Source organism: Cryptosporidium sp. chipmunk genotype I (assembly GCF_004936735.1).
Source record: "Cryptosporidium sp. chipmunk genotype I strain 37763 chromosome Unknown contig_19, whole genome shotgun sequence".
Classification (NCBI taxonomy): Eukaryota; Apicomplexa; class Conoidasida; order Eucoccidiorida; family Cryptosporidiidae; genus Cryptosporidium; species Cryptosporidium sp. chipmunk genotype I.
The window spans coordinates 93620-113302 of NW_027125589.1; the positions used below are offsets into that span (position 1 = coordinate 93620).

General features: G+C 29.4%; 8 protein-coding genes across 8 annotated transcripts; 4 read left to right on the plus strand and 4 right to left on the minus strand.

The window, feature by feature from the left end:
* Position 1: 1 nt before the first annotated feature.
* On the minus strand, positions 2–1018 carry ELE39_001682 (glycerophosphodiester phosphodiesterase; the record flags this gene model as incomplete). The annotated part of the gene is made up of 1 exon (XM_067344721.1): positions 2–1018. The coding sequence occupies one exon, from the start codon at positions 1016–1018 to the stop codon at positions 2–4; it is 1017 nt and encodes a 338-aa protein (XP_067201897.1).
* Positions 1019–1193: 175 nt separating this feature from the next.
* Positions 1194–2231, minus strand: ELE39_001683 (UDP-glucose 4-epimerase; the record flags this gene model as incomplete). Its single annotated transcript, XM_067344722.1, has 1 exon — positions 1194–2231. The coding sequence occupies one exon, from the start codon at positions 2229–2231 to the stop codon at positions 1194–1196; it is 1038 nt and encodes a 345-aa protein (XP_067201898.1).
* A 280-nt stretch (positions 2232–2511) lies between these two features.
* On the plus strand, positions 2512–3195 carry ELE39_001684 (alpha-mannosyl-glycoprotein beta-2-n; the record flags this gene model as incomplete). Its single annotated transcript, XM_067344723.1, has 1 exon — positions 2512–3195. The coding sequence occupies one exon, from the start codon at positions 2512–2514 to the stop codon at positions 3193–3195; it is 684 nt and encodes a 227-aa protein (XP_067201899.1).
* Positions 3196–3206: 11 nt separating this feature from the next.
* Positions 3207–4199, minus strand: ELE39_001685 (uncharacterized protein; the record flags this gene model as incomplete). The annotated part of the gene is made up of 1 exon (XM_067344724.1): positions 3207–4199. The coding sequence occupies one exon, from the start codon at positions 4197–4199 to the stop codon at positions 3207–3209; it is 993 nt and encodes a 330-aa protein (XP_067201900.1).
* Positions 4200–4543: 344 nt separating this feature from the next.
* On the plus strand, positions 4544–5821 carry ELE39_001686 (uncharacterized protein; the record flags this gene model as incomplete). The annotated part of the gene is made up of 2 exons (XM_067344725.1): positions 4544–5396; positions 5442–5821. The coding sequence occupies 2 exons, from the start codon at positions 4544–4546 to the stop codon at positions 5819–5821; spliced, it is 1233 nt and encodes a 410-aa protein (XP_067201901.1).
* A 106-nt stretch (positions 5822–5927) lies between these two features.
* ELE39_001687 (uncharacterized protein) lies at positions 5928–7790 on the plus strand (the record flags this gene model as incomplete). Its single annotated transcript, XM_067344726.1, has 1 exon — positions 5928–7790. The coding sequence occupies one exon, from the start codon at positions 5928–5930 to the stop codon at positions 7788–7790; it is 1863 nt and encodes a 620-aa protein (XP_067201902.1).
* A 224-nt stretch (positions 7791–8014) lies between these two features.
* ELE39_001688 (programmed cell death) lies at positions 8015–8884 on the minus strand (the record flags this gene model as incomplete). The annotated part of the gene is made up of 1 exon (XM_067344727.1): positions 8015–8884. One exon carries the CDS (start codon positions 8882–8884, stop codon positions 8015–8017), a length of 870 nt encoding a protein of 289 aa, XP_067201903.1.
* Positions 8885–9254: 370 nt separating this feature from the next.
* On the plus strand, positions 9255–19673 carry ELE39_001689 (FRP1 like involved in DNA repair with a FAT domain and a phosphatidylinositol kinase domain at the C-terminus; the record flags this gene model as incomplete). Its single annotated transcript, XM_067344728.1, has 1 exon — positions 9255–19673. The coding sequence occupies one exon, from the start codon at positions 9255–9257 to the stop codon at positions 19671–19673; it is 10419 nt and encodes a 3472-aa protein (XP_067201904.1).
* Positions 19674–19683: the final 10 nt, after the last annotated feature.

Here is a 19683-nt window from a genome sequence, read left to right on the forward strand (position 1 = left end):
GTTATCCATGAAGTTGCGCGTCAGTATTATTTATAAATTGTACAATACTTTGAGAGTCATCGGTGAAGACACCATCCGTTTTTAAAACTCTAATGAAATAGTCGTATTCTTCATAAATATCTTTGAAGTATGGCAGTACAGACTCTGGTCTAAATGTATACGGTACAACAATTAAACCAAGTTCGTGGGCTTTAGAGACAAAATGACTTGAGTTAGGTAAAGAGTTGTTTGAAGTATTAATTCGATCGATCAAATCTTCTTTATAAGGAGATACAACATTTGCAAACTTTGAAATATACTCCATATTGCAAGCCACATATTTCATTTTCCCACCATCTTCTGCATCCTCGACTGCATACACAAAGCTATTTTCACTGTCTCTAGTTAAAAGCTGTACAAGATTAATTTCGCTCCTGTTTCGTATATATTCTAAGCTGGATGGTTCAAAACTTTGAATATAAACTGGGTCAGCTTTTTTATTAAGCCCAAATCTGTCCAATGTACTTAATAATTTGTCAGTAATATTGCTAATGCCTTTTCTCTCGTGTAAAGTAGGATATTTTATCTCTATATATATTCCCGGGTAATGGCCATCAAACCCAGAAACACTAAGCTTTAGAAACTCATCTAGTGTAAGTATATCATATATTCCATTTAGATCTGGGTTTCTGTTACTGTATTTTTTTTCATGTGTACACTTAATTTTTTTGATCTCCTCATATGTAAGATCCCATGAAAAAATACCTGTGATTGCATCATTACTATCATTATCATATAAGATTTCTGTCTTTCTGAGGTGACTAAATTCAATCAAATCATCAATATTTGTTGACTCAGACAAGTTTGGGCTGTGCCTCAAAATCAACACCCCATCTTTGGTTGAAACAATATCACATTCAATAAAATTCACTCCATGTTCCGCTGCTAGAGAATATGCAGCTAAAGACTCTTCTGGCATAAAATAAGATGCACCTCTATGAGCAACTAAGTGAAGACTAGCGTTTGGTTTTACCATCATACTCAAAATAATTAAGTAAAGTTTAAGCATTAAAAACATTGCAAATTATCAAAGTTTTTGCGCGAGCGCAAATACTAAGTTATTGAATAATTTGGCTAAAGTCGTAAGATACCGTTAACTAATCAAAATGATTGATCTAAACGCTATTGAAATAGCATGTTATTACAAACACCGGTTACTTCTTTGAATATCCGTTTGGATTGTTAAATTGCCAGTCATAAGCAGATTTACATGCATCGAAAATACTTTTTTCCGCCTTCCAACCTAATTCCTTTTCTGCTTTTGATGGATCAGCAATTACACTTGCCAAATCCCCAGCACGTCTATTTGTTATTTCATAAGGAATCCGTTTTCCGCTTGCTTTTTCAAAATTTTCAACCATTTCTAGTACAGAAATCCCGTTTCCACAACCCAGATTATAAATATCTAGAGTTTTGTCCGTATTACTTAGATTCAATAATTTTTCGAGAGCTTTGACATGCCCATTTGCTAGATCAGTTACGTGAATATAGTCTCTTATTCCTGTTCCATCTCTAGTTGGCCAATCATTGCCGAAAACAAACAGTTTCTCTTTTCTTCCAATTGAAACAAGTTGTATATATGGAAGCAAATTATTTGGCTCTTCTGGATCTTCGCCTATTAAGGAAGATGGATGACAGCCAACAGGGTTGAAGTATCTTAGTATCGAAAACTTCGTACCTTTAGATGCATTGTAAATATCTTTCATCATCAGTTCTATCATGAACTTCGTTTGTCCGTAAGGGTTTGATGCCCCTAATGGGTCAGTCTCCAAAAGAGGCGTAGATTTTGGTAGATAAACTGTTGCGCTTGAGGAAAATACTAAAATATTGCAATTGACTTCTTTCATCACTTCTAATAATCGAATAGTCCCAACAACATTATTCTCATAATATTCTAATGGTTGGGAAACTGAAACTCCAACAGCCTTCAGGCCTGCAAAATGAATTACTGCATTATATCTCTCTTTTGAGAATAAAGCTAACATTTTTTCTTTATTTCTAATATCAATTTCAAAGAAGGGAACTTTAACTTGGGTGATTTTTTCAATCCTTTTAACAACTTCAGGGTCTGAATTTGAAAAATTATCTATTATATGAACAGTATAACCCTCTTCAATAAGAGCTATTACTGTATGGCTACCTATGTAGCCAGCTCCACCAGTACATAAAATTTTTATCTCACCTTTATTCATTTTTAAAAGATTATCGAAAATAATTTTTTTTGTGTGCAGTAGGCTATACATAAAATTTTTTCGCGTTAACTTACGAATACATACTTTTTCCTAAATCAACATGCTCGAAAAAAAAAATCCGAATTTTATTCTATAAACGAAGATTATGCTATATATCAATTAAAAGGTTTAGAAAGAAAGAAATTTTATTATTTTTGGAACACTTGTTAACTAAAAAGAATAATCAAAAAAATAATCTAAATGTGAATTCAAAAGTAATTTAGGATAAACTTCATTGAAGATGATTGATAAGGAGAAAAGAATTTATCAGGAAAGAATATTTCTAGATAGCTTTGACTACTCAGAATTGGAAAAAACTGACCCAACGCTATCAGGCGGTTTTAATGTTGTGTATAGAAGAACTTGCCCTGTTGAAATCAGATTAATAGATTCGGATGGTGTGGAAGAAATTGGAACTGTAGAGAATATCAATTTTAGGGTAATGATAAAGGGAACGAGATCGTTCCCTGATACAATCAGATTCGAAATAACATGCGATAATGATCTTTTTCTTTTCTATACACGCGACTTTTCAGCCTCAGATTTTAATGAACTGAAAGTTGTGCAAAATCTTGTGTGTGATTACAGCGATTTCACAGAAACATTTTGCAGAATAGTAAATAATGTTATTCAAGATCAGTTAGGATGTTTTGCAAAGTTCTGCCTTAGAATTGATGGAAGTGCAAAATTAACTTTTATTCAAGTTATGGAATATAAATTTTTAGAACTGCTTTCTGTTGATTTCCAACAGACTCCTGAGGAAATTATAAGGAACTCAATTTCGTTTAGATACTCCTTTATGAAAAGTAAAGTTGCATTAATGGAGGGAAGGTTCTTGGAAATTTCAAACCTGTTGAGCATCAGAAATCCAAATTTATTGCATTATTTACAGAAAAATTCGAATTGTATTAAAAATAAATATTAAGATTAGTTTGACTAATTAAATATTTCTCTGTTTGCTCCTTTATATATTCCAGTATTTATGTCAATTATGTCCTTTTGAATACAATCAATTACAGTTTTGTTTAGTTTGAGTGATACACTACAAGTTCTAGAAACTAAATATTCAATTGAAAACTCAACCGATGTGTTGCTGGTTCCTATTGAATTCAAAAATCCATTTAGATCTTTATTTTCCTGCAATCTTAAATTTGAGAATGAATCAATAAAATCTAAATTGGGATTTTCGTCTGAATCTTCAATTTCAAAGTGTTTTTCATCTAAAATTTCTTCAAATCTGAGTGGACTATCTTTCTTATCAACAGTGTTATTGTATATTTTGGATCGGGCTTGCAAATAAACTTCCAGCAAACTTTTTTCTTGAGAATCGTTAAAAAAAACGTGTTTAAAGTCGTAATCGATTAGCAAATATATTTCTCTTCTAGTTAAATCGTTTATAATAAATTCTGAAGCCTCATCAATTGCATGATATTTTACATAACTCATAAGTTTATTATAATAGATATTTGCTCGTTTTATCCTCTCTTTACCCATATCTCGAGCAGACTCTATTTGTTCAAGTAAATCTTTAGATGTTAGTTTTTTCTCATGAACTTCCAACATTTCTTCTGGTTTTTTTCGTCTCAAGAACAAATTTTTCTTGGGCCTGGAATAATTGGATTTACGCTTTAAATTTATAATTTCGTTACCTTCAAATTCACTTTTCATTGAACGTAATTGAAGCCTGTTATTTAAGCGAGCAATATTAATATGTGAGTTTTTGTCTTCATTTATACGAAAATTTTCATACGGAGACTTTTCATCAATTTTATTGATTGAGGAGGTACAATTTATAATATTACTTCGCTTACTGTTAAACTGGTCAGATTTACTAAGTATTTTACTCCTAACTATTCTTATCATATCATTAAAATTCTTTCTCTCGTTACTTTGAAATATGAATGCATTATTCTTGAGTGACTCTGACATTTCGAATTATTAATTTTTTTTTTTAAGGTAACCCCGGCAAACTGTTTGCTCGGAGTAATAAATTATTTTTTAATAGATATTTTATAAAATAAGAAAAATTTTTAAAAAATGAACAAAATAATGTGAATTCTAATGTAAATTTATTTAAAATAATAAAAAAACTATTAAAAAATCTCAATACGCATTAATAAACGTAATAACATAATTCTCAATTATAATGCTGGCCAATATTTTGTTTAAGCCACGAAATCGTCAATAAAAAATTGACCGTTTTTTTAATATGAAATTTACTATTAAACGTCAAAGTTTTTTATCTGATTTCTGCATTTGGTTAAATAGCGCCAATGTCATTTATTCTTCTCTACTTTATGACAATGGTGCAAGCCAAAAAGAAATTCAAGAAAATCGAATTGAGAGATGAAAATTATCTTTGGAGAAGAGAATCAATCGCGGAAAATATTGATGAGGATTTAAATTCTGGTAAATTATTTTCTCTTGACACTGAAATACTTTTAAATTCACGCAATAACTTGGGATGTAAAAAAAAAAATTACGGTAATACTATACAAAAAAAACATAAGCCTAAGTATTTAAACAAGAACAATGTTAATACAAGTATAATTAAGCGCTCCTTGAAGAAGGCTCGAAATGTTAATCAAGACGAACTCGACATTTGGGGAAACTCGGTTCCAGATTTATTCAATGTAAACAGCCAAATTAATTATCCAGGTGAACTTTTAAGGAGCAAAGGTCCCCCTATTCAATTACCTCATTCTGGCCAGTCGATCAACCCGTTAGAATCTGATAGACAAGATGCTTTACTTAAGTCATCTTCGGTTTCAAATTCAAATGTTCACAGCAAAAATAATAACATTTTTCCTACTTCGTCAGTTAATTCATTTATTTTGAGTTACTATGAATCTGACCAAGTTTTAAAACTAACTGAATTACAAAAATATCATTTACTCAACTCTTTATTAAATGGTAAAGTTTTGAAGCTTGATTCTATTGGAAATTTAGAATCAGTTAATAATACTCAAGATCAAGTAGAAGATAATTTATATTTTCGCCAACAAAATAATGGAATTAGGAAAAAAAGATCCGAAATTAATAAACAAATCAGAAGAAAAAAAGAATTTATGTTTAATGAGGAAAAAACAAAAATCAAAAAGCTAAATAAAGATGTTCAAAATATAGGTAAGTTCAAATAATTGACTCCACCCAATAACAACACTCTTTTAGATGTGATAATTCAAGACATCGATGAATTGAGCTGTCATTTAGAAAGCAGAAGAATTTATTTGAAAATTCTTAGAGAACAAATAGATTCAGCAAGAAAATTGGGAGTTTTATCTAGGATTAAAATAGGTAGGAATGCTTACAAGGAAACTCCATTTAGAATTTTGTCAGAAGTTGATATACAGTCAAGTAACGGGTCATTAAGGAAGTTGCGCATAGAAGATAAATCTCTTTCTAGAGATATCGTTTCTAATATTTATAGGAGAGGGCTAGTAGAAATTCCACCTGTAAATGATGCTTACTACGGTAGAAGATTACAAAAACTTCTTAGGAGAAAAAGAAGGTCTAAAAAAATTGCTAAAAAGTCTCGGTTTTTTAATTAGATTTTTGTTAATTACGAAATACAAGCGCTAACTTTTCTACTTAAATAATTTGTTTTTTCCAGTATTTGTAAGCATTATTTTTTTATTTTAATAATTAATTTTATGTATGTCTAAGGGAGCAAAAGTTAGAAATCGAACAATTTTAAGTTCTACTCTCTCATCCAATGGCTACCTTGTTTCAGTAACAAATGTGCTTAACGTTCACAAAAATGATAATATTAACTTGGATTCAAAACCTAGTCAACCCGAACACTATAAAATAATTGCCCAACTTACTGATAGTAATAGGCTTTATAAGATATCACCTGTAACGAAAACTTTGTCTGAGAATCAAAACCAGATCATTTATTTTGATATATCACTTTATAATGAATGGTCAACTGCATGTTCATTTGTTAATACAGGTGATGTAATTGAAATTTTTGGTGGATATGTTTCTAAAAATAAAAACAGCATTACGTATGAATTTTCAGTTTCGAAGAGAAATTCCTCGATGGTTGTATGGAGAAGCGGTTTTGAACATATTCCTGCAGTATTAACTCACGCAGCAGTGTTATGTAGTAAAGGTAATATTTATCTTCCTGCGTGGGCAAGAATATACAATGAAAGGACCAAATTTGAATCCATAGAAAGTGGCATATATAATCAAAATTCTTCCTCAGCTATTGATTCTGTGAATTTTAATGGAAGTTTTGATCAACTTAACGGCACCGCTGATAACTTAGATTTTGAAAAAGGCAATGAAATATATCATTCCATTATAAAAAAAAGAAAGGCATCAAATGTTTACAAGAACGTATCCCAAACCATACAATATTCATATATTGATAGATTATCTGATATTATTCCTAAAGTTAGTACAAATCTTTATGGGGTTGTTTTAGAAGTTGGGAATAATCCAATTAAAAGATGTGGTTCACGCACCTCACAAATTTCTTTGAATGTGACGCTGATTGATCCTTCTGTCATTGAGCTAGTTCCAATGGATAGCTGTTCTATTTCAATTCTTGATGAACTACTTTCAGGAATATATAATTATAAAAATCGACCACGGCTAAACCCGAACTTCCCGACGATTTCTCTGGAAATAGCTACTGAGGGTGATGCAAGCACTCTTCCAATTATCAATTTTGGAGATATTATAAGAGTCCATAGAGTAGAGCCCACCATTTCAAAGCAGAAATACATTGATTTGCCCTGTAATGTAAAAAATACTTCTATAAGGATTTGGTCGATTCATGACTTAGATATTGAAAGAATATATTCTAAGTATTCGTCTGATGAAGAGATATTTGATAGCCAAGATTGTTATTTTACAGTAGATAATGCCATCAAAGTGGGCGGAAATCAACAAAGGACAACTTTTACTAAAGATGACTCATTAAGACTATTAAAGTTACAAAGATGGTTTTATGAATTGTTTCATGATTTTCCGTTCTTTTCCATTTCTCCTTATACTAAAACACTTAAATACCTTTCAAATTCAAGTGAAAATCATAACCGGCAATTTGGAGATATTATTGTATTTATTCATGACATTTGTATTCTATCTGAATTTTTTAGAAAAACTTTGGAAACTAACAATGTGCTTCCAATAACAAAGAAACTACCTAAACAAGAAAATTTGTGCTTGATTGTTACAGAGCATAAACAATGTGAAAGAATAAATTTAGATAGCTTGACGAAAAACAATTATGACCAAGTATTTATTGTTTATGTTTCTGAAAGCCATAACTTTGGATTAAGAGATTATTTTATTAATAATAAAAAACCATTATCATATGGTGACTGGATTAGAATAAAAAATGTATCAATCTTGGGTACAGACTATTTCACATACATAAATGGAGAACTCGTTGGTCCGCTTACTATAATAGATACGAACAGATCTAGAATTACGCGTCTTCCATTTTGGTCTGGCGATGTTAAATTAAATTCAAGTAGGGTTTCTCCAATTTCAAAAAAGTAAAGTATTTCAAACAATTCGATCAATTGAAATTTGTCAAATAACTTGAAAATAGAAACAGCATTGGAATATTCGAATAAACTATGTTTATTTTTTGTGAATATTAAAAACGAAATAAAATTGAAACTCTGAACATAATTTGGTCAATACCAAATAATTATGAGTACAAAATTAGTTTGAAATTGGGCCATTACATAATTCATTGTTGCCCCTTGATACTTATTTTTTCAATTAACGTTCAAATAATCTTTATTAGATTCTGGCTCGAAATACTGTAAAATTATTGATTCTTCAAAAAATTCTACATTACAATCTTTAGAACAAGTATATATAATTATTGTTGACCAATCTGAATTGCACTTATCAAAAACATCTTTTTCTCCAAACAAGTTCTCCCACTCATATATTATTGTAGAAATTATTTGAAACTCATAGACCTTATTTGAACCACACTCCTTACAAGTTGGAACATTTATTTTTTTCGGAGTTTCCGAATATAAAGGAGTACCACCGAAACAATACCTAATAATTTGCCTTGGAAACTTTGAGATTTCTGCAGAAAAATTGTGTAAATATTTGTCCTTGTCAGATATATAGCAGCTTTCTTCAACACTCGATGGATCCAAATATTCGATACCGCTTTTATCAGATGAAACATCAGAGTCTGAACTTTTTTTGATCTCAATTGGATCATTATCAACATTTGAAATGTACGTGTTCAATAAGAATTTAATCTTGCTATCATTATTATCAATATCGCTTTCAGACATATAATTGATTAAATAGCTTTTTTGGGTTAATTTTCTATTTATTGTTGTATGTCCAATCCTTTTCAAATCACTTTGAATATTTTGATTTGTTATTAGTGTATTAATATCTATACCTGCTGATTGGAGCCAATCATCTGTCGTAATGCTACTCTTTAGATTTGAACAACTTTCAGCTATTCCAAATGAATTTGATTCAACTGAGGACCTGAAGACAGTCCAATTAATACTACAATAATTGTTTTCACAATAAAACAAATACATAATTCGTTTCTTCATAGTTGAATATGGAGTATTTCTGGCAATTGAATTCAATATAATTACTATCATCATAAATACCTTATTTAACTTACAACTGCAATATAAACTTCAATGGTAGGCTGCACTTCGAACAATTAACTTGAATTTTACCACTAATTAAAAAATCCTAAATAAATTAAATTGACTAATTTATCCCAAACTAAAACTTACTGGGCAACCACCCAATTTACTATCTATTTCGACATATTCCTTCAGGTTATTTTCGTTTTTTATTTCTTTACCGAGATAACCAAGTATTATCATTTTAGTTTGAAATATTATTCAATTTTGACATTAAATAAACTAAACGCGCGATTTTTTTTTGTGTGTCGAATATAGTATTGAAAAAAGAGAACAAATATATAAAACACGTAAATTTATCTGAACAATTGTGGCTAATATGAATAGCAATCAATTGGTTGATATAATTGATACATTCATTAGCGTTGAAGAGTTAAATAGAAATTTAGATGAGTTTATCGACTCACATAGTGAATGTATCGGTACCCTACGTAAATATTTACTTGATAGTATACGCGAGTTTATATTCGGAGAAAGTAGCACTAACAAACGGCTAAAAACGATTAAAGGCATTAAATCATCTTTAAAAGGCTTATGCTGCAACTTTGGACATCTCGTTTTTCCCTCTAGTGGCCTTATTCAGTTTTTTTACAGACTTTTAAGTAAAATTTTTAGTAAAAATTTTTGTTTCACACCCTATTTAAATATAAATGAAGAGAATGAAGTTGTTTCTCAGAAATCAAATGAAAATGAAATGATCTATTGCTGTGTTTCATCACTTTTGACCATTTTGAAACTGTTACCGAATGGAAACAAATCTTTATATATTATATTCACTAACGAAACCATAATGAATATAAATAAATTAAATTCAGCTATTAAATATAAAAAATTTCCGATGAATGGCACTCAGAATTCTCAAAGCATCGATATCTATCCGTCATTCCTTCAACACATTAAGTTAAATTCTAGATATATTAATGCAGTAGAATCTCCTATTTGCGTTAATCTGCCAGAGGAGAATGATTGGTTTATTTATCTAATGGGACATATCACAATAGAACTTCTGGTAGCTCAAATTACTTTTTATGAAGATTCATCCATCAGAGATAGATTCATCACCGCTTGGCTCAGGGTACTAAATTCATGCATTGCAACCAAACAACTAGAATTTGTTGGAATGATATTGTATATCTTGAATTCCATTACATTCAATTTTAAAAAAAAAATAAGCAATGCAAATATTTTGTATTTGATAAAAAATAACACTGTTGAATTTCTTTATAAAGAAGATATCGCAAATAAGTTTACAAGTGTTTTACCATGTTATATCGCATGTTGCCTAAATGATAATTCTACAATGGGCCTTTTTGGAGAATTTACTACCTGGTATTTAAATGGATTTTCGAGAATATGTTCATTAAAGGATTTAAGTTATAGTATGCAAAATTCAAATACCTACATTTCTCAAATTGAATTAATTTTAAGATTTTGGTTCAAACGATTTACATTGATCTCAACTGACTTTTTTGATGAATACCCTTCAAAAGTAATATTTGAAATATTAAACAAAATACCTTTTATTTCAGAAAACATTTCCAAAATAATAGAGATTGGAATTATGAATGCGTTGATTCAGAAAAATTGTGTCTGTGGCAAGATTTCTTACATTAATATTAAAATGTTCTCATTGTTGATTAAATTAAATTTACTCAATTTTTTCCCTATGAATGAAGCAAATTTTGATGAAATGACTAAAAATGTAATGCAGGCTTCAATATGTGGAATAAATGAGTTATATTCGAAAAAATACTATGAGCCTTTAATAATCACTGCGCATATTCAAATGGTCCTTTCGAGACACTTCGATTCAGTTATTTTGGAAAATATAGAAAGCAAATTACCATTAAGTTATTCTATATCTATCACAATTGAACTTATTCGAGTAATGATAGAAAATGATATTGGCTGTAATTATGAATTTGGAAAGTATATTTTGAGCCACCTTTGCAGAACAATTGCAACTAATGAGAATAAAATTTCAGATTGGGGATTAAACCAGTGTTTATTGCTTTCTGAGCTTTCTATTCGTATTCTATCTAAATCTAACGTAGGACTGGAAAGCATATTAGAATCATTAATAGATCTGATAGATGGAGCAAGCATATTCTTTACAATGATTTCAAATTGTATAATAAATTTGATCTTGATCAATTGTATTTATTCATTTGAAATAAAGGAGAGTTTGGTTAATAAAATTTTAATCAAGCTTAATAATTTTGATATTTCATGCACTCTTTCACAAATTATTCAAATTAAACTGGTAAAAATACTGTCAATTATTATTTTGAAGGGTAGCGAAGTTGAAAATCTTAACATTATATCTGATTTACAAACAATGATTAATTATATAAGATTAGATAACGAGAGCTGCTTTCCTTTTGGGAGCTCATATAATTCCATTTCTTATTTTGATTTGTTTCATGAAAATAACTGTTATAAAGATAAGTTACTATCCTTTCTACCAACACTTCCAATTTGTCCTTTTTGCAGAGAGAAAAATGGATTTATACCTTCTAAAGAATTATTTATTTGTAATGGTTGTTGGAGGATAATACCCACTTCAATTGACATTGATGATTCCGTTATTGTTCCGGAAATTAAGAATTATTTTTCTACAATAGACATTTTACTACATTTTAATAAAAAACAAGTATTTAAAATGGATACAATTGATTTATTATTTGATTCAATTAACAGAATTCAATCATATGCTCGAGACAGACAAGACCAAAGCTATTTTTCTGTATTATCAATTTTACTCAGCTTCTCAAAAAATAAATCAACTGATGAAATTAATAATATGACAACTTATTTACAAAACAGTATTTTTGCAAGAAATTACTTAAATTATTCTCAATTCCAACTCAATTTACTAATTTTGTCAAGAAAATTTGTGTGGAATAATCTTATTTGTTACTCAAACTTGAACAATAATTTACTTTCTAGTGAAATGATTTTTCCTACGCCATTAGTGATATCTAAAATTATCGCTGAGCTAATAGATCCTGAAACTCATTTTTTTACTAATATTGAAGATATATTAAGATTATCACTTTTTTTTGGCCCTGAAATAAAAGATTTCCAACAAACTTTAGATAAATTAGAATCAATTAAACACGCATTTTTTGGTCATGTTTTTAAAATTAACGAACTAATCAATTACATTTCAAAAAGAAAAGTAACAAGCACTGAATTCTATGTTACTCTTGGTATTGGTAATAAACTTAATAATAGATTATATAATTATAAACATACAGATTTACATTTAACTGAAAATTCTCAAATTCTGTTTAGTATTGCCTCTATGGAAATTATAGTTCAAAATATTATGCTAATTACTACTGTATTCACTGATGAATCATTTAGTCATTTTTTCTCTACAGCGTTGACTGCTCTAAAGCTTGCTGTAATTGGATTAGAAAATAATTGGAAGTTATTATGGCATAGAAGTAGCCTTACCGAATTTTCCAAAGGAATAATTCCTGAAAAAATAGTGAGAAATGAATCAACCTGCATTTTCAAGTATAACTCAAATGTAATATACAAAACATTATCTGTTATTTGTTCTGTACTAATGAAGCAAAATACTACATTGTCCAGTATTTCGGTATCTCCTGGAGCAAATAAATCAACATCAATTAAATTATCTTCTTTCGTTGATTCAAAAAATAAACATCCCAATTGGCTAATTTCGCTACTTGGCCCCAGTTTCACTTATCTTTTACCTAATTTATTTTATAGGTCTTTTATTGGTTATAACAGTAATTTTTCGAATACAATTTTTTTATATTTAAAAAAACATATTCCAAGCTCACTTTCATTTGACAAATTAATAATTCAAATACCATTTTTCCTGATGAATATTATGAATGATCGAGACATAGATATTGAAACCTGCTTTAATTTTCTTAAAAATAACATCTATAACAACTTATTGCATAGCTCAACTTCGGATGATTTTCAATTACCAAAAGCATTAGTAAATACATCTATTGCATCTCTTTTTTGGATTATTACCAGCTCTGAAAATATTATAAAATTTTTACTTAATAAAGATGACGATAAGTTTTTTTGCAAGTACCTTGACAATTTGACTTTAGAATGCTTAACTTATAGTTTTTCTGAAGACTATATTTTTTCCAAACAGTGTGATTGGTTATCGGACAGAATTAATATTCTGATTTATAAATCCGGACTCAATACAATAAATCAGCCAAGGCAAAAGAAACAGAGGATTATGAATGAAGTTGAACAGAGTATTGATATACCACAAAAAATACAGAATTATATTGGCAAAAATCTAATGTGGTTATTAGAATTTTATAGCAAAAGTTTCTTAATAGGAGAATCTAGTGGAACATGGAACAACGCACAACTACAAAATATATTTTTTCCGATATCCTTTATTATTTCAGAACCACCACCTTCAAATAGAGCATCAATGTATTGGTATCGAGTTTTTAGGTCTCTTTCACTTTTATTGTACTTTTCAAGAAAATATATTAAGGAATACGCAACAAGACTATTAGAACTTTTAATGAAAGTCACCAATAAATCAAATATGCACCCTTCTTGTATTCAATGCTGGAATATTTTTACTTCTCAATTAATTGAGGACTTTCGAGAGAACATAAATATCAACCAAAATATTTTTTTACATTTATTATTACCTATTATTGAACAATTAGTTATTATCATCGAACCATTTATGTTAAATAAATCTTCATTTCTTATTTATCTAGAGAAGTTTTTCAAATTAATTGTATCTACAGTTTTGAATATTAATAAGAGCTATTTTTCGTTAATTCCAATTGTTACAAGTGTTGAAGGCAATTCCATTAGAAAGATTATTCTTAATTGCTACTATGGAGATAATTTCATGGACTCATGTTCAAATAATATAGAACATGAATACTGCAAACTTGTTTTCCATCATCTCAATATAAGAGTTGATTTTTCATTGAAATTTTTTTCGTCTCATGCTCCTTATATCACACATGAAAAATTGGTCGGATCTATTAAAGATGCAATTTTACTTTCTCCGATTGATGCATACTGGACTTTATTTGGGGATGGAGAAGACGAAGGTTCAAATAAACGCTTAGATTTGCTTTACAACAAATGTTTAAACATAATTTCAAATACAAGTAATGACTCATTAATTCCATTTCAGAAATCAAATATAGAGGCTGATTTAAAATATCAAGTAAACGAAAAACTGACATCTAGGATGAATATTCTAGATACTGGATTTGAATATAATCGCTTATTACCTAAATTCTACTCGCCAAGAAAACTTAATAACTTAGAAAAAAGTACTGCAAGTTTAAAAAATTCTATTTCAGTAATAATTGGTACAATTGGAGCAATTGATTACAACATTAATAGCTACTTAGAATCTGAAACAACTAGTTTACAGACTTATGTGGATGTTTTGAACCACAATAATATCAAAAGAATAGATTCAATGGAGTTTCAGTCAAAGAATGTTTCAATGTTCATAAAAAATCTTGATGTTTTGACAGTGGAATTAATTCAAAATCATTTATTAGCATACTCACATTGGAATGTAGCAGCTTTTGCAATTCAAGAAGCTCTAAAGTTTATTGGTTGCCATAACAGCTTACCTAATATTGAAATGAATGCAAAAGTGTGGAATATGTTTCATTCAGAAGTTCAAGATATTTTGCAACCGTATAAATCAACTGAATATAGAATTATTCAGGGTACCAATGAACATTTGCTTGACCAATTAAAATTTTTAAGTGATGAACGAACAGAAAATGTTTATGAATTTTATTTTTGGTGTTTAGATTTAATAAACAATGAAATTAATCAAATAAGTGAAATTGAGGAATCAGGAAGAATCCCAATATCTATTAAAAATATTAATATTTTATTCGAAGGATGTAGAGTTGTCTCACTTGGAATTCCATCTGTTTTCAATTTTATACTTCCTTTATCAATTGAATTCATTCTTCTATTTTGTGACCATTTAGTAATAAGAAATTTAAAAGAAAAATTATGTTCATTAATTATTTCTGGGCTTGAATACGGTCTGAGTAATAGATTAAATAATTTCTCAATGATAGAGTCGCACAAAGATAATAAAGTTAATTCATCATCTTTTATCATTCACCACGTGACATACGAATCAATATTTATTGTGATCACTCATTTAATGGAGATTTTTGAGAATATTATTCAGTGTAAAATACCAGAAATCTTACCTTGGTTTAACGAATCTTTGCTTGAACCTTTTTTACAAGAATTGTATTTTAATGAAATTAATAAGTTAGATAATCCAATAAGAGCAAAAAATAGTATTAATCAAGTTGAAGAGGGAAAGACAGTGAGTCCAAGCAACGTTACATTATCATTATTAGCAGAAGCAACAAAAATGAAAAATACCAAAACTACTATTGAATTATTTTCTGATAAAAATTGCCAAGCCGAACCTCAATATTTTGAAAACGAAATATTGAATTATATATTTAAGTTGCAACATCAAAATAGAAAGAATGAAGAAATCAAGTCATTGGAAAGTAAAAAAAAATTATCTAACGACTTAAAATTTCTATCAACGCTCTCAAATTACCCAGTAATAAAAACTATTGCTAACTTACAATTTATTACAGATCTTCCAATCAGTATATTGATACAAGCTGCATTGTCATGTGGCTCATATACACGTGCACTACTTCTTTTTGAAAGATTCTTATTATTTAGGCACACTAAAGAAGATTTTTCAAAAAGAAAACAAAGAAAATTTAGTAAGTTAAGAACTTCGCTAATGACACAATTCGGGCTAGAATCGAAATATTCTGGAAATGCCATAGACTATTTCGGAACAAATGGGTTTAATAATATGGATTTTGATCCATTAAACCCACTAAAATTCTATAAAACTTGCTTTGGAGCATATAGAGAATTACCAAACATATTTGAAGAAGACAAGAAAAAAACAATTAATCATATATTGTATTTACCTTTTCAGTGCTATTTAGGAATTAAAGACACTGATAACTTATTAGGTATTATGACTATATATGAGCAGATGTCTACATTTGCACAAGGAACCGTTGATAAGCAGTTGGTTGAGTCTTTATTAAGAGAGGATTATTACACTGCTGCAACGATATATGAGAGAATCATTTCGAATAATTCGGAAATAAATCACTTAATTTTTAGAAATTATTTGAGGTGCCTTCTTAAGGCAGGATTTCCTCATATTGTATTAAGTACATTGCTAAATAAGAATAAATCGGTTAGTGTGAATCTGGAATTCGAAAATATATCACAACAATATCTCAAAGAAAATAATTTCTATAATCAACTAAATTATATTAACAATAACTTATTCATTTCTGAAGCATTAGAAGCATGCTATCAATTAGGAAATTGGGACTTTTTAGAAACAATTATTTCTGATAACAGAAATAATGAAGAACAAAAAATACAGTCTAATTCAATTAATAATATTTATATGGATCTTTTTATTCCTTCAAATATTGATACAATAATGCAAAAGTTTAATATTTACAGAGGAAAACTACTATTGCACCTTCATTTAGCAAAATCTAATATTGCTCCAGAAGATAATAAATTTAATGATTCTTTTATTAATACACTGGAAAAGGCAAGAAATCTTTTATTAACACCTTTAAGCATTACCTGGAATGATTCACATGCAAGATCAAGCACAATCTTGGAAAAGCTGCATATACTTATGGATATTGAGTTTGTATATTATTTTTTTCGTATATTAAAGAAAAAGCAGGTTATTAATAACTCTTCAATCACTGAACTTGATTTTGTTGAAAAACAAAGCTGTGATAAACCAGAGTGGATTAGGATAAGCGAGCTTTTTGTTTTTCGAGTTGATAACGCCAAAATTAACCTTGAAAAAAAACATTCATTACTTTCTCAAGCCAAAATCACACTAGAGGTTGCGGGGTTTCAATTATCTTCTTTTCTTTTATTACTTATATTAGAAAGAAGTAAAATTTCAATTTTAAATGTGAATGCTTCTCAGTCATATATAAATTTCTTAAATTCATTTGAAATGATTGGAATTGAAAATCAATCACTTGATCAAGATTTTCACCCATTTAATAAAAATACTTCTGCTTTTGGAGTTGCTGGTTCAAGTTTAATGGATTTACATTCTTTAAATTATAATGTCAGTGAAAGGGTTCCTGGATTAATTCAACTAGATAATTCAATTACCATCTCGTATTTCGAAAAAATTCTAGGAAGAGATATTAATTCTAATAAAATCTGTTGGTCAACTGTAGAGAAAGAATTACTTGAGGAGTGGGAGTTCAACTGTAAAAATAAATACATAATATCTCTGAATCAAAATCTATTGGTGACGTATTTATTCAAGTTATTCCAAAGAAATCAGATTCAAGTTGCTGTTCACTTTTATGAAATGATTGTTGATAGTAGATCGAACAATTTATTAGACAATATTACTTTTTCGGAAATTAATCTGGTATATTTAGATTGGGCAATTAGATCTTCAATGGTTTCACCAGAAAATATAATTAATAAGTTCCAAGAAACTCTTGAGCTACGATCAAATTGTGAAAAAACATATTTTCAGTTTGCGAACTACTTGGATAATTATTTTCATCTAATGATTTCTAATTCGGAAACAGAAAATCATTTTTCTACAAATTCCTCGACTACATGCAGAAATAACTATAATCTTGGATCTATTTTTCAATGTGATGAAACTATTTTTTCATGTATTAATATGTATTTGAATTGTCTGAAGTGTGGTAATTCGTTTATTTACCCTTCACTTTCGAGAGTCTTATTCTTAATATTTAATTATTCAAATATTATTTTGAAGCACGGAGTTACACAACCTTTAAGTAAATATGAAAATGTAAAGATATTACCTGATACATTTAATAGATTAAAAAAAGAAATTATGGAGCTTTCTCCCTTTCTTTGGTATGTAGTTTTACCTCAGCTATTAAGTAGATGCCAGCATCCTGCGCTTGGATCAATTATAATCCAACCACTGATAGCAAAAATTATTAGAAAACTTCCACACCAAGCAGCATGGAGCTTTGTTTCAATGTTAAAAAGCAATAGCTCTGAAAGAAAAACCACCGCAATTTCTATTCTGAAGATGTCAAAAGTAATAACAGATGATGGTGATGAGGAATTCATTAATGAAATGGATTTTTCACTAATTATAGATGAATATATCCGTTTATTTGATAATTTGACAGTTTTGGCTATGGACTCTAGTGCAGGTAACAATATTCAATTGCAATCAAAAGATCAAAAAGTATCTAATAGAGCCTCAAATAAATGTATGAGTTTGCGTTCTGACTTTCAGTCTCTTTACCATTCGATGAAGAACTTAAATAAATCTAAAGGGTTGATCATTCCAACACAACTACAATTGGGTTTTAACTACTCTCCCATTAGTCATGCTAGATGCAAATTTTTCACAAATTATTTACCTAGAAGCAAAAAAAGAAATTCTAATTCTGATCAACAGTTTCTTCCTTGCTATGTAAAAAATAATCAAACGCAAAACATACCTCGAAACTTCATTACAATTTCTGGGATTGAAGACATGATTTTTGTTCTGCCCAGCAAGCAAAAACCCAAAAAAATTGGACTGATTGGCTCTAATGGGGAGACATACTATTACTTGGTAAAAAATGAAAAACGTGGTGACTTGCGTAAAGATATGCGTCTTATGGAACTTGCCCACTTATTAAATCAAAGGATGTCAATTAATGGAAGGGAATTGTCTTTGAGAACGTTTTCTGTAGTCCCATTATCTGAAGTTGCTGGAATCATCGAATGGGTTCCAAATGTAACAACTCTCGGGAATATTGTTATGGGCGAATGGAAAGAACTGATAGGAAGCTCAAAATTTCATAGACAATTATTGGAAACTCAAGACATTTTAAGACAAAATTCTATGCAGCCTGATAAGCTTTACAAATTATATTCTGAAGAAATCCTCCCTAAATACCCACCAGTACTTCATAATTGGTTTTTTAAAAAGTTTAGTACAAAAACTAGCTACATTTGGTTGAAATCCAAAGAGAAATACACAAAAAGTACAGCAGTTTGGTCAATGTTTGGATATATTGTAGGTCTAGGAGATAGGCATGCAGAAAATATTTTAATTGATACTCAACTTGGTGATATTATACATGTTGATTTTGATTGTCTATTTGGTAAAGGATTTCTACTTGAGATACCTGAAATAGTTCCATTTAGGCTTACACCAAACATCGTAATTGCAATGGGCAGTTGTGGCGTAGAGGGCACTTTTACTGGAACATCAATATCATCGATGAGCATATTGAGAAGCCCATTCAATAAATCATTAATTATGACATTTCTAGAGGCTTTCATACATGACCCTCTCATTGAATGGATGAGGCCAGGAAAGGCAACTCAAATCTCAAACTTAGGAGGGAGTGTTGACCCTGTCTCATTCTTAGCCGCTGCTAAAGGGCATTCACATCTAAGGACAATCTACAGAAAGTTGAATGGAATGGTAGATTGTTTCTCACAAAATAAGAAAGTTGTTCTAGCTCCATATGGAACCAATAACTGTTCTCAAAGAAGACCATTCCATGAAAGAGGTCTCGGCCTTTCAGTTGAAAGTCAAGTTCTTGAGTTGATTAGTTCTGCAAAATGTAAACGAAATTTGTCACAGATGTACGCAGGCTGGATGCCTCAATTATAAAATTATTTGA